The 12,850-nt window shown below is 44.8% G+C and overlaps 1 protein-coding gene across 3 annotated transcripts in view; it reads left to right on the top strand.

The window, feature by feature from the left end:
- The window catches only part of urm1 (ubiquitin related modifier 1), a 52,169-nt gene that overhangs the window by 22,303 nt on the left and 17,016 nt on the right, over nucleotides 1-12,850 (top strand). For 2 of the 3 annotated variants that reach the window (XM_072565790.1, XM_072565792.1), the window contains exon 3: nucleotides 10,084-10,165. In XM_072565790.1, the coding sequence (XP_072421891.1) occupies nucleotides 10,084-10,165 (82 nt within the window). Of the gene's footprint in view, nucleotides 1-10,083; nucleotides 10,170-12,850 lie in introns of those variants that run through there. The other variant, XM_072565791.1, reaches the window with a different exon arrangement.

Below are 12,850 nucleotides of genomic sequence, written 5' to 3'. Positions count from 1 at the left end.
CCCTTGTGGGGAAATCTAGGATCAGAGGGTATGATCTTCCGTATTTAAGATGGAAGTGAGGAGGAATTTCCTGTGAGGGAAGTGAGTCTATGGAATTCTTTATCACGGAGGGCTGTCGAAGCTGGGTCATTAAATGTATTGTTTGACCTGTTTTGGGACCATTGCTGTTTGTCATTTTTATAAATGACCTGGAGGAGGGGCTAGAAGGTTGGGTGAGCAAGTTTGCGGATGATACAAAAGTTGGTGGAGTTGTTGACAGTGAGGAAGGATGTGTCAGGTTACAGCGGGATTTCGATAAGCTGCAGAGCTGGGCAGAAAGGTGGCAAATGGAGTTCAATGTGGGTAAGTGTGAGGTGATTCACTTTGGTATGTGTAACAAAAAGATGGGTACTGGGCTAATGATTGGATACTTGGTAGTGTGGATGAGCAGAGGGATCTTGGTGTCCATGTACACAGATCTCTGAAAGTTGCCACCCAGGTAAATAGTGCGGTGAAGAAGGCATATGGCGTACTGGCTTTTATTGGTAGAGGAATTGAGTTCCGGAGTCCTGAGGTCATGTTGCAGTTGTATAAGATGTGGCCACATCTGGAATATTGTGTGCAGTTTTGGTCACCATACTATAGGAAGGATGTGGAGGCACTGGAACGGGTGCAGAGGAGGTTTACCAGGATGTTGCCTGGCATGGTAGGAAGATCGTATGAGGAAAGGCTGAGGCACTTGGGACTGTTTTCATTGGAGAAAAGAAGGTTTAGGGGTGACTTGATAGAGGTGTACAAGATGATTAGGGGTTTAGATAGGGTTGACCGTGAGAACCTTTTTCCACGTATGGAGTCAGCTATTACGAGGGGGCATAGCTTTAAATTGAGGGGTGGTAGGTATAGGACAGATGTTAGGGGTAGATTCTTTACTCAGCGAGTCGTGAGTTCATGGAATGCCCTGCCAGTAGCAGTGGTGGACTCTCCCTCTTTATGGGCATTTAAACGGGCATTGGATAGGCATATGGAGGATAGTGGGCTAGTGTAGGTTAGGTGGGCTTGGATCGGTGCAACATCGAGGGCCAAAGGGCCTGTACTGCACTGTATTGTTCTATGTTCTATGTATTCAACGCTGAAATAGAGGGATTTTTAATCTAGAAGGGAATCAAAGGTTATGGGGAAAAGGCAGGAAAGTGGAGTGAATATCAGCTGTGATCTCATTAAATGGCAGCGCAAACGTGATGGGCTGAATGGCCTACTTCTGTTTCTACATGGTATGGTGTACTTTATTTCTCTTGTAACCCCCTCCACCCACCCAACTCCTTCATGAAGAATATATTCCCCTCAAGATTGTGAAAGATTTCCCCATTTAAAACTCTCATTGGAAAATGATTACTATTGTGTGATGTTGCATTTTGGTAAGATTAATCGGGCAGGACTTACAAAGTTAAACAGCACGGTACTGGGGAGTAGTATTGAACAAAGAGACCTAGGCGTTCAGGTTCATTGTTCCTTGAAAGTGGACTCACACATAGATAATGTTGTGAAGAAGGCGTTTGACACACTTGCCTCCATTGGTCAGCATCAAGTAGAGGAGTTGGAATGCCATGTTATGCTGTACAAGACATTGGTAAGGCCACTTTTGGAGTACTGGTCACCCTGCTATAGGAAGAATGTTACTTTACTGGAAATGGTGTAGAAAAGATCTGTGAGCATGTTACCAAGACTGGAGGGTTTGAGTTTTTAGATTAGATTACTTAGAGTGTAGAAACAGACCCTTCGGCCCAACAAGTCCACACTGACCCTCTGAAGAGCAACCCACCCAGACCCATCCCCCTACACCTAACACTATGGGTAATTTAGCATGGCCAATTCACCTAACCTGCACATCTTTAGACTGTGGGAGGAAACCGGAGCACGCAGACACTGGGAGAACGTGCAAACTCCACACAGACAGTTGCCCGAGGCGGCAGTTATTAGGCTATTCTGATAAGCTGGGACTTTTTCCCCTGGAGCTTCGGAGGCTGAGGGGTGAACTCAGGTTTACCGAGGTTCGTAAAATCATGAGGGGCTTGGATAAGGTGACAAGCGAATGTCTTTTCCTTGGGGTGGGGGAGGCCAAACCTCGGGGGCATAGGTTTAAGGTGAGAGGGGAAAGATTTAAAAGGGACCTGAGGGGCAACTTTTTCACGCAGAGGGTTATGCGTGTATGGAATGAGCTGCCAGAGGAAGTGGTGGAGGTGAGCGTGATAACATCATTTGGACATCTCCATGGATGGGGAAGAATTAGAGGGATATGGGTTAAATGCAGGCACATGGGACTAGTTCAGTTTAGGAAACCAGATCAGCAAGGGCATGTTGAGCCGAAGGGTTTATTTCAGTGCTCTATGATTCAGTGTTGTATGTGATTTGTTTTCCTGGCATTTCTGCCACTTTGTTTTTCCCTCTTTTATAAATGATATAATTGATGTGCCTCTTCTCAAAGTCCTACACCTGCCTCATGCAGGATGTTTTTCCTCTGATCTATTAGAGGTGCTAAGCGCCCACCAATCTTAATTCCACCCTCTCTTCACCTCTCACCCCAAACACAGATTTGGAAGGAAGGACTCGATTGTTTTACTGTTTCTCCCATACCCCTCTTTCCAGCTACCAGCGAGAACACTAAGATTAAAAATGCATAGGTGAGGAGCATGAGTAAATGAGGAGCCTTGTGGGGCTGTGGTATTGCCCCTAACTCTGAGCCAGGAGGGCTGGGTTCAAGTCCCACCTGCTGCAAATGTGTGTCGTTACAATTTTGGGAATGTTGATGAGAAATGATGCAAACATCACAGCACCAGGGTCCCAAGTTCAATTCCAGCCTCGGGTGACTGTCTATGTGGGTTTCCCTCCGGGTGCTCTGGTTTCCTCCCACAGCCCAAAGATGTGTAGGCCATGTGAATTAGCCATGCTAAATTACCCATAATGTTAGGTGCATTAGTCAGAGGGGAATGGGTCTGGGTGGGCTACTTTTCGGAGGGTCGGTGTGGACTGGTTGGGCCGAAGGACCTGTTTCCACACTGTAGGGAATCTAATCTAATCTAATCTAATCAAATCGTAAGAAGTTCCAGAATTAAAGTAAATGACCCTTTAATCTGCTTTCAGGGCTCTTGTGATGTAGTGGTAGTGTCCCTAACTCTGAGCCAGGGGACCACGGTTCACTTCCCACCTGCTGTAGAGGTGTGCCCTAACATTTCTGAGAATGTTGAACAGAACAAAGTCAGTGTATATCTGAGCCAGAAAAGGGCTCTTACGGCGCAATCATAGTCTCCCTATCTCTGAGCTGGGAGCTGCGTTCAATCCCACTTGCTCCAAACATCTCCAAACAGGTTGATTAGAAAATGTTAAGCACATTTATTAATGAAGAGAAATTACTGATGAGTGCGGCAGATGCCGGGTGTGCTAACTGGCTTCGTTTATAGAGTCATACAGCACGGAAACAGACTCTTCGGTCCAACCAGTCCATGCCGACCATAATCCCAAACTAAACTAGTCCCAGCTGCCTGCTCCTGGCCCATATCCTTCCAAACCTTTCCTATTCATGTACTTATCCAAATGCCTTTGAAACATTGTAATTGTGCCTGATTCCACCATTTCTGTCCAAGTGTTTGGTTTTGTTCTATTCATTTTCAGCCCGTTCAGAAAGCTGCTGGAACACTGGGTGGTAGTAGAAAGGAGGCAGACACCTGTAATACTGCATTCTGTAAATAAACGACCATAAATAAAATAACCTGCATCTCGGTAATGCTGCACCATCTTGGTTTGGGATTCATTTAACATCGTCTTGCATGTAGTTGGGCCAGTTAGAATTTGCATAGAAACATGACCAGTTCTGGTTGGAGCAGGAACAGACCATTTGACCCTTTTTGAGCCTGAATTGCTATTTTACCCTGAACCTGCTCTCTGCCCATACCCTTTGATCCCTTTGGCCCCAGGAAGTGTACAGAGACGATATTACTAAGCTGGAGAGGATTCAGAAGAGCTCTGCCAGGATGTTGCTGGAATGCAGGGTTTGAGTTATAGGAGAGGCTGGGACTTATTTCACTGGATTGTGGGAGGTTAAGAGGTGACCTCGTAGAGGAGTATAGGTGGCAGGTGTCTTTTACCTAGGGTGAGAGATTTCAAGACTGGGGGAATATATTTAAGGTGAGAGGAGAAAGATTTTAAAAAGAAATGACATACTATTTTGTACTGGTTTTGTAATTTTGTAAAAGACATAAGATTTTTTAAAAATAAAAATATTTATCAAAAAAATTTTAAGACGACATAAGGGCAATTTGTTTATATGGAGAGGTTCATGTGTGGAATGAACTTCCAGAGGAAGAGGTGGATGCGATACAGTTACAAACTTTAAAAGGCATTGACGAAGTACATGAATAAGAAATGTTTGGAGGGATGTGGGCCAGAAGCAGGCAGCTGGGACTGGTTTAGTTTGGGATTATGGTCGGTGTGGGCTAGTTGGACCGAAGGGTCTGTTTCCGTGCTGACTCTGACTAACTTTATCCATTTTTTGAACAGGGGGTGAGGGTGCTTGTATATTAATGGACTATTTACCACCTACTCAAATCAACAGGGTGAAATTTTATTCAAAGGGTGAGGAACATCCAGCCTTGGATATTGTTTATTCCAATTGACTGGGACAGGATATTTATATTGATCAAAGGCAAGTAGTACAGAGAATTTAACACGATTGAACTATTCAGATCTGTGACTGGGCCTACATATTGTCAAGTAGTTTTAGTACATAGTCAGACCATTCGGCCCACGTTATCAGAGTAACCCTTTTAGTGGTGCACTTGCCTTTTAATGATTCCTATTTTGTGAATTCCATCTCTTGGCCGATGCCTGCCTTTGTTTGTAGTCCTAACTTCATTCACATTGTGCCTTGGGACTGACGCAATTGGCAAACTGACAGCTATTGAAATACATTTCAATGTTACTTTTGTTGTGACAAGGGTGCCCACTGTTTTCTGTTTAACTGGTACCAAGGGGCTGGGTTGAATATGCACCACTGAGCGATTGCCACTTCCTGACCTGCCGGTTGACCTGTGGATTGTTGAAGTTTTCTCCTTGCTCCAGTGAAAGTACTGGCAGTTCTCCAAGTGGCTGTGAGCATGCAACAACAACTTACATTGACGTCATCCTCTTCACGTAACTATTATCCCAGGAAGCTTCAGAGAAGTGATGATCCAAATAATATTTAACACCCAGTCCCATGAACAGATATTCAACCAGATGAGCGAGGATTTAGTCAGGGAGTAGATTCTAAAGGACTGAGGCCTGAAAAAGTTTTGTTAAGGGGTGGTGGGTGAAAGTACGAATTCTTGAGCTGTGGCTGTTGAACTGGTGGTGCATCACAGGTGAGCATGATATTGCCAATGGCTGACGAATGCACACATTAAAGGACATCACGATTCCAAAGAAGGAAGCTCCCCAGTTGACCATCTCCGAGATCTCCGGGGAGTGCCTCGTTTGGTTTGTCACATTCATTCTCGGGACGTGTACATCACTGGCAAGGCCAGCATTTACCCCAATGCCCCGAATTGCCTTCGTGAAGGTGGGGGTGAGCAGCCAATCCTGAGTTGCTGCAGTTCAGACGATGAAGGTACTGTTAAGGACGGAGCTCTGGAATTTCAGTCAGAAGCAGACAGGCAGGAGGCTGCAAGAACACAGCAAGCCAGGCAGCATTAGGAGGTGAGAAGTGTGGTGGTGCTGTCTCGAAGGGCAGAATGGCCTACTCCTGCACCTATTGTCTATTCTCCACCCCCCGATGCTGCCTGGCTTGCTGTGTTCTTCCAGCCTCCTGTCTGTCTGCTTTTGGATTCCAGCATCTGCAGTTCTGTCTCTGGGATTTCAATCTAGCAATCACAAAGGAGCAATTGCATATTTCCAAGTCAGGATACTATGTGCTTTGGAGGTGTGTGTATTCCCACCCACCTGCCTCCCAGCTACAACGCACATGCTCATTGAACCTTGAACCTCCCTGCTGTGTGCCCAACCATGAACAGTAAGAGTCAAAATCAGTGATTACATCCTGGAGCAGAGGAATCGGGTAGAACCAGCAAATCTACGTAGCCAGTGGCAGCTGGTTACTGGTCTACCATGACACACCTGTATGATCAGTGTGACATTGTATTGGAGGAAACTGGCACTATGGAGTTGCAACTTTAAGAAGACGAGAATTTTAAAAACAAAGGGGCAAGGACTCATTTGCCAAACATTTTTGAGAAGATGGTGCCCATTTTAACTTCACCTTTTTATTAACCCAGTACTTGTTCTGGAGTGAGAAATGACAGTATAATATTGAAGTTTTGCTTCCCTGTCTTTTATCCTTCTCGATATGTTTTGTATATCTTCACATGGTGCAGGTTCTGACAGGTTTTACAGTGAGCATCCCCATCCTTCAGAACAATAACGCTAAACCCCCCGTCCTGGCAACAAATGGGCTGCTTCTCCATAGCAACCAGGCCACAAAAGGTGATGCGGGACTGGAATGCACTGGGGTCGGGAGTCTGAAGCCATAGGACAGCCCAGATGACCCAAGCCTTTAGGGAGAGTCTCTGATAAATGACTCATCTTCTCTTTGTTTCTGTGGCATAGAAAGAACCCAGCAAGACCACTGTCTGTCTGAGCGAGCAGAAGGTGGAATGGTTGGAAGTTCAGGGAGGTAGTTTCGGAGGCTGGGTGGGTGACTTCTCTTGTCTTTGTGTTTGCAATTTGAAACTGGATGGAACTGGCGTGCGCCCCCCCCCCCACCACCACCACACACCAACGGAAGGCCCTGGCAACAACGGATATCTGTGTTAATACATTGCTCAGTGCTTGGACTTTGCTTTACACTGACAGACTGAAGTCACTGTTTTTGAATCTAAATAAATAAAAGAACTTGTTGAAAGTATTTCTTTAACCTTGGTCAACTCTTTGAGTCCCGTAGAGATGGCCAGTTAAACAGGGTGGCTCGATATGGGGGAACGTTTCAGCATTGCAGACATCTTGACAGCAGTTTTTGTTTTTCAAAGGGCAAGTAAGTTAAAAGGTACAAGATTTCACATGCCTGTCAGTGCAGTGTATCCAATCAGACTGCAACCAAGGTAACATCCAAAGCACCAGTTCTGCTTCCTCAAGCCAAGCAGAGATGTATACAACTAAAGTCCAGTCTTTACACACCTTCACAGCTTTTATTTGCAGAGAGGCACGTTAAAAGTATACCCCTCCAAACCCAATGACCGTAGCTTTAGTCTGTTTCTAAAAGTATAGATATACAGTAATGAATCCATAACAGTAAAGGCTCTATGAATATATGCCATTCATGTCTCTGAGCTGCTCTCACTGAAACTGAACTGAAAGGTGCAGAATACTTCAGTAAAGTGACGTTCTACAAGAAGCTTACTTTTAGTTTTTCATTTTTATTCCTACTGTTTAAGGTCGTAGGCTCTGGTCAGGGTATTGTCCTTCTTGCACACACTGGCATACTCTCACTGTACACTGTTCTTTATCTCTTGAGAGTAAATGTGAGACCAGGCCCAGAGCTATCACTCCCTGCTGAGCTATGATGTTGAGGTCACTACTTGAACCCCAGCTGCCACCAGTGACAACTTGAACTTGGGTTGTGTGGCTGAATTCGCTGGGTCTGTCAAGGACATGCTTGGTATCTAAGCTGCCGTCTGGTAGTCCTCCATCAAGTGCTTATTCCTCAGCGTAAATCCTCCCATAGCATGTTAGGAGTGGATACTCCCTGAAAGTGAGATCACTGGACTATAGCCTATAGCAGCTGGAAATGTTGAATTACTCACTGATCACATTCTGGAAAGGTTTGACTTGAGATCTTCCAAAATTCTGAGACCTGTGTCTTAACTTTCATCAAGTCTTCTTCATCTATTAACACTGAGCTCACTGACCTCCATTAGCTCTTGGTTAAACAATGCCTCAATTTCAAAATTCACACCTTTTTCCCTTTCTTTCTCTGCAATTCTATCCAATCCAGCAAGCCTCTGAGGTGTCTATCTGCAACATTAAAAATCTTGCGCTCTCTCGCTGACTCTGTCTCTCGCCCTCCCCCTGCTCCTCCTCTCTCTCTCTCTCTCTCGCTCTCGCGCTCTCTCTCTCTCTCTAGTCCTCCCCCTCCCTCTCTCCTCCTGCCCCTCTTCCTCCTCTCGCACTCTCTCTCTATCTCACTCCCACTCACTGTCTCTCTCTCATCATCTTATCTTGCCGTTCCTTTCCACTTTTGAAGGTGCTTCTCAAACCAACAGCTTGGACTGAAGCTTTTGCATCTCCCCTAATATTTCGTTAAACAGCTGAGGTGGAATATTGGGTTGTTTCACTGTGTTAAAGGTACTAGTTAAATGCAAGTTACTAACTAGGCAAATTTTGAAAGAATGGAAGATTCTAATCTAACCAAGTTAGAAGGAAAAGGACGAGATGACACTTGTATGATGCCTAAACATGGAAATCACTAATCTATATCTATTTTGTAAATACTTTTTAATTTCTTTATTCTCTTATGAGATGTGGTGTGTCATTGGTAAGGCCAGTATTTATTACCTTGCCCATTTGCCCCTGAACTGAATGGTATGTATGGGCATTTCCAACCACACTGCCATGGGTGTGGAGTTGCACATAGACTAGACCAGATCAAATCAGGATGCCACATAGCCCTCCCTAAAGAGGCATTAGTGAACCACATGGGATCTTGCAGCAACTGATTTGGCTTTATATTCAAAATTGATTTGTTTTAAATTTTGCCATGATGGAATTTGAGCCCAGAGGTTTAGCCTGGTTCTCTGGATTCTAGTCCATTGACATTACCACAACCTAGCTCAACAACTGTACAGAGCCCAGTATCTAGTGACAGAGGTGACAGGTACAGTTGTGTCAATAATGGTCACTGTATTTAATGCAGAGCAATAGGGCAATACGTTTTGGAAGAAAGCATTTAGATTCATCAATTGGATGTCTATAACATTAAAACATAAAGAGCTCCCTGTGCATTTTCACTGCAGTGACATTAAATCAGTTACCGGAGTGATCCTGTGTACAGTGTAGGTTTGATCAGACAGGTGGCACTGATGTGAGCATCATTAATTCATATTGCACCACACAGTCCCCACTGTCGGTAAAAAGCTGAAACTGTTCATCTATCAAGCTAACGTGACTGATCAGAGAACTAACCGTGAGCTTGACTTACTGCAGTGATTCCTTTTTTATTTATAGCTTAATCTGTCTTTGTGATATTCTAAAATTGAAGTGCTTTGAATTTTCCTTGTATATTATTCACGTGATGTTTAATTGGACTTGTATGAGTCTCATTCCCCAATCCCTATGCTGAGATTTCCCCGATGAAACGTTCAAATAAGAGCTGAGAGGAAAATGCAGTGCGATTATTTGAATATTCTATGAGTCTGACAATGACGTTCAGCAGTGATTTCTGTCAACTGTTTGAGGTTGAGTGTCTGTTTCTTATTCCCATCAATAAATATGCTTCTCTTTTAACATGTTTGCACACTCTCTCCATCTGCCCCTTTGGATTTTTTTTTTCTTTTCATCCTCTTAAGTGTTACGTCCTTTCAGCTGTGATGCCTCTTCCTGGTTGATTGGGAATCGGTTCCGGATGCAATGGCTTGTGCATAGGTTTTATTATCTGTAAATTGTTTAAAATAATCTTTGCGTGGCTTCCTTTTCAATTCAAAAGTCTTGACCTGGTTTATGACGGAGACATGTTTGATATCCCGTAATCGCACACTTCCAGTTTGTGTGTCACACCTGACCTTGGTTGGTCCACGTTTTCGTGGCATGTGCACTCAGAGTTGTCCTGCCAGACAGCACTTTCTCACTAGGCGAAAGTGAGGACTGCAGCTGCTGGAGATCAGAGTCAAGATTAGTGTGGCGCTGGAAAAGCGCAGCAGGCCAGCCAGAATCTGGGGAGCAGGAGAATCGGGCTTTGATTTTCCTGCTCCTCTGATGCTGCCTGACCGGTGCTTTTCCAGCACCACTCTAATCAGCACTTTCTCACTCCTCAGTTTTGCCCTACAGTGACTGCTATCTTACAATTCCTGCTTTTGTTTTGTTTAGGGGATATTCGGCAGCTTCTGATGTGGATTAAAAACAACTTGCTGAAAGAGCGGCCGGAGCTTTTCATTCAAGGTGACTCTGTGTAAGTTCAGCTCCCGATTTCATTTAAGTACAGTTCCACCCCTGTGTGGCATCTATATCTGGGCACACTTAACGCCCAATGTGGCTCAGTGAGTATCCCAGCCACACGCACTGAGGTAACAATTTAATTGCCCATCCCCAACAACAGCCCTTGAAATGGCTGGCATTTTAGAGGGCAGAACCTTTATTGCTGTGGATTTGGGGTCAAGTGTATGCCAAGCCAGGTGAGGATGCAAGTTTTCCTCCCTGAAGGACATTATTGAGCCAAGACATTTCTAGAGATATTAAATTGAAGCTTTTTGTCTTTCATTCATCAGCACTGGGGCACAAGAAGCCAATGGGAACACCAATTTGTAGGGTGGGCAGTATTGATGTCAAGTGGCTGGACCATGGCTGGTTTGGCAAAGTGTCTATTAACTGTCAATCTTAGCCAAATAGTATTTTTTACAGCAAATAATACCATTTGTATTCCAGAGTTATTCATACAATTTGAATTCTACCAGCCACAGCAGTGGGATTTGAACCCATGATCCTAGATCAATAGCCTGGACCTTTAGATTACTGGTGCAGTGATGTTACCAGTATGCCACTGTCTCCCCTTGGCATTCCTCTGCTATTTTGCCTTTATTCAGTTGTTGGCTATGAGCCAGAACAGCATGCACCACAATCAGCCTTGTACGCTGTGGTTTAGAGTATTTCACAGGTTGTATCAGTGTGTGTTTCTTGATGCTGCTCACTGTTGTCATTGTGATTCACACGTTTTCCGGAATATTCTGAGTCACCGTTTCCTGTGGATTTGCTGAGTCGCCTTAGCTGGAAATTTCAGCCGAATCTCTCTGTCGTAAGCAGTCTATGAGCTGCTCCTCCCAGCTGTCCCAACTGAAGTAATAAGTGTCCAAACACTGCGATTTGGCATCAGTAACATCATTAGTCATCCCCAGGTCCAGTCAGATGTTATCTTCTACATAGCTTCTGTCTACATGAAACCTCTCATTAAAAGGGGCATTGTGTATTGTTTAGGGAGAATAGGTAAGAGCTGTAGTTACTAATCACACTGACATCTGTCAACCATGACTTGTGTGAGGAAGAGGTTTTAAAATCTGGATGTGATGATCCCACAGTTCAATAGCTCGCTATTCTTGAAGGGTGGCCAGGTGAGTGAGGGACTGTTGGTTCCTAGCTACTGCTTGACAGCAGCAAAGGATGCAAGCAAGAGATGTCAGAGAATTCCTGCAACTATGGAATTTTATTTTTTTTAAATAAGCACATGTCCTTGGTTTACTTTTATTTCCATGTTTTATACCAAGATCCTCTCTTAAAGATAATCGTCACCAGGGATTGTGACCCTAAGAGATGTAGGCTATTTGCATCTCCTCTACAGTTCAGTGAGATTATAGCTGGTCTGATAATCCTCAACTCCATTCACCTGCCCTTCCCCCATAACCTGTGGTTCCCTCCCCAATTAACAAGCTGTCTGTTATCAACCTTGAGTATACTTGATGACCCAACCTTGACGGCCGTCTGCAGGAAAGAATTCCAGCGAAGAAAAACCCGCTGAAAGAGGGAATTCATCCTTATCTCTGCCTCGAATGGTGACCTTTTATTCTGAGATGATGCCTGTGGTCCTAGACTCTCCCACAATGGGGAGCAATCCCTCGGGATCTATCCTGTCAATGCCCGAAGAATCGTGTATGGTTCAATAAGGTCTTCTCTCATTCATCGACCTTCCAGTGAGTGTCTGGGAGGTTGGGACTAGTTTTAACCTTTTGCGTGAGTTTCTTGAGCCCCCAAACCCACCCCACCCCCTCAAACCATTCCTTATCAAGTGCCCTGTCACTGCACGCAGCCTTACTTCTGTCACACTGGTTGCTTCCCTCCTGACCGTCTGCCTGGTTTAGATTTTCGCACCCACTTCACGGTAGCCGAGTGGGTGGACGTTTTAAATGTCAGAGGGCTGCTTTGTGTGGAGCTTATGTGTCATGTAGGTCATTATTCTCTGGCTCTTGTGCAATCTTTCAATCAGAGAGGGGCTATGTTCCCAACGTTGATAAATCACATGACACCAGATTGCAGTCCAACGGGTTTACTTGAAATCACAAGCTTTCAGAGCATTGCTCCTTCGTCAGGTTCCCATCTATCTGCTCCACCCTCCTCTCCAACCTAGCACATTTAACCCCCCACCCCCCAGCCCCTGCTCTCCACCACCTTCATCTACCTATCACATTCCCAGCTACCTTTCCCTTAGCCCCACCCCTCCCGTTTATCTCTCAGCCCCCGGCCCACAAGCCTCATTCCAGATGAAGGGCTTATGCCTGAAACGTCTACTCTCCTGCTTCTTGGATGCTGCCTGACCTGCTGTGCTTTTCCAGCATCTGCGGGGCTCACTTTCTCCTTTGACCACCACAGTCTAACCCTGGTACTTCCATCCCAGGTTGGCCATAGCTTCCTGTCCTAAGTGTCAATCTCTGCTGCTGCTCAACCACGTTTGGTCCAATACTTCAAGTAATATAACTGAAAATTAAACAATGCTGCTGGCCCACTATTCCTTTTAAACAAAAAACAGCTTTTTTTTTTGTCTATTTCATCATGTGAAAGAAGAAATGAATTATAAAGAGGTATCATAGCTTAGGTTATGCAGTCCTCTTTTCTAAACCCCTCATGGTCTGTGGGTAAAAGGTCGCTAGGC

Source organism: Chiloscyllium punctatum, chromosome 49 (genome assembly GCF_047496795.1).
Source record: "Chiloscyllium punctatum isolate Juve2018m chromosome 49, sChiPun1.3, whole genome shotgun sequence".
NCBI lineage: Eukaryota > Metazoa > Chordata > Chondrichthyes > Orectolobiformes > Hemiscylliidae > Chiloscyllium > Chiloscyllium punctatum.
Note: the sequence above shows the minus strand (reverse complement) of the source record. Positions and strands in the feature narration are given on the sequence as shown.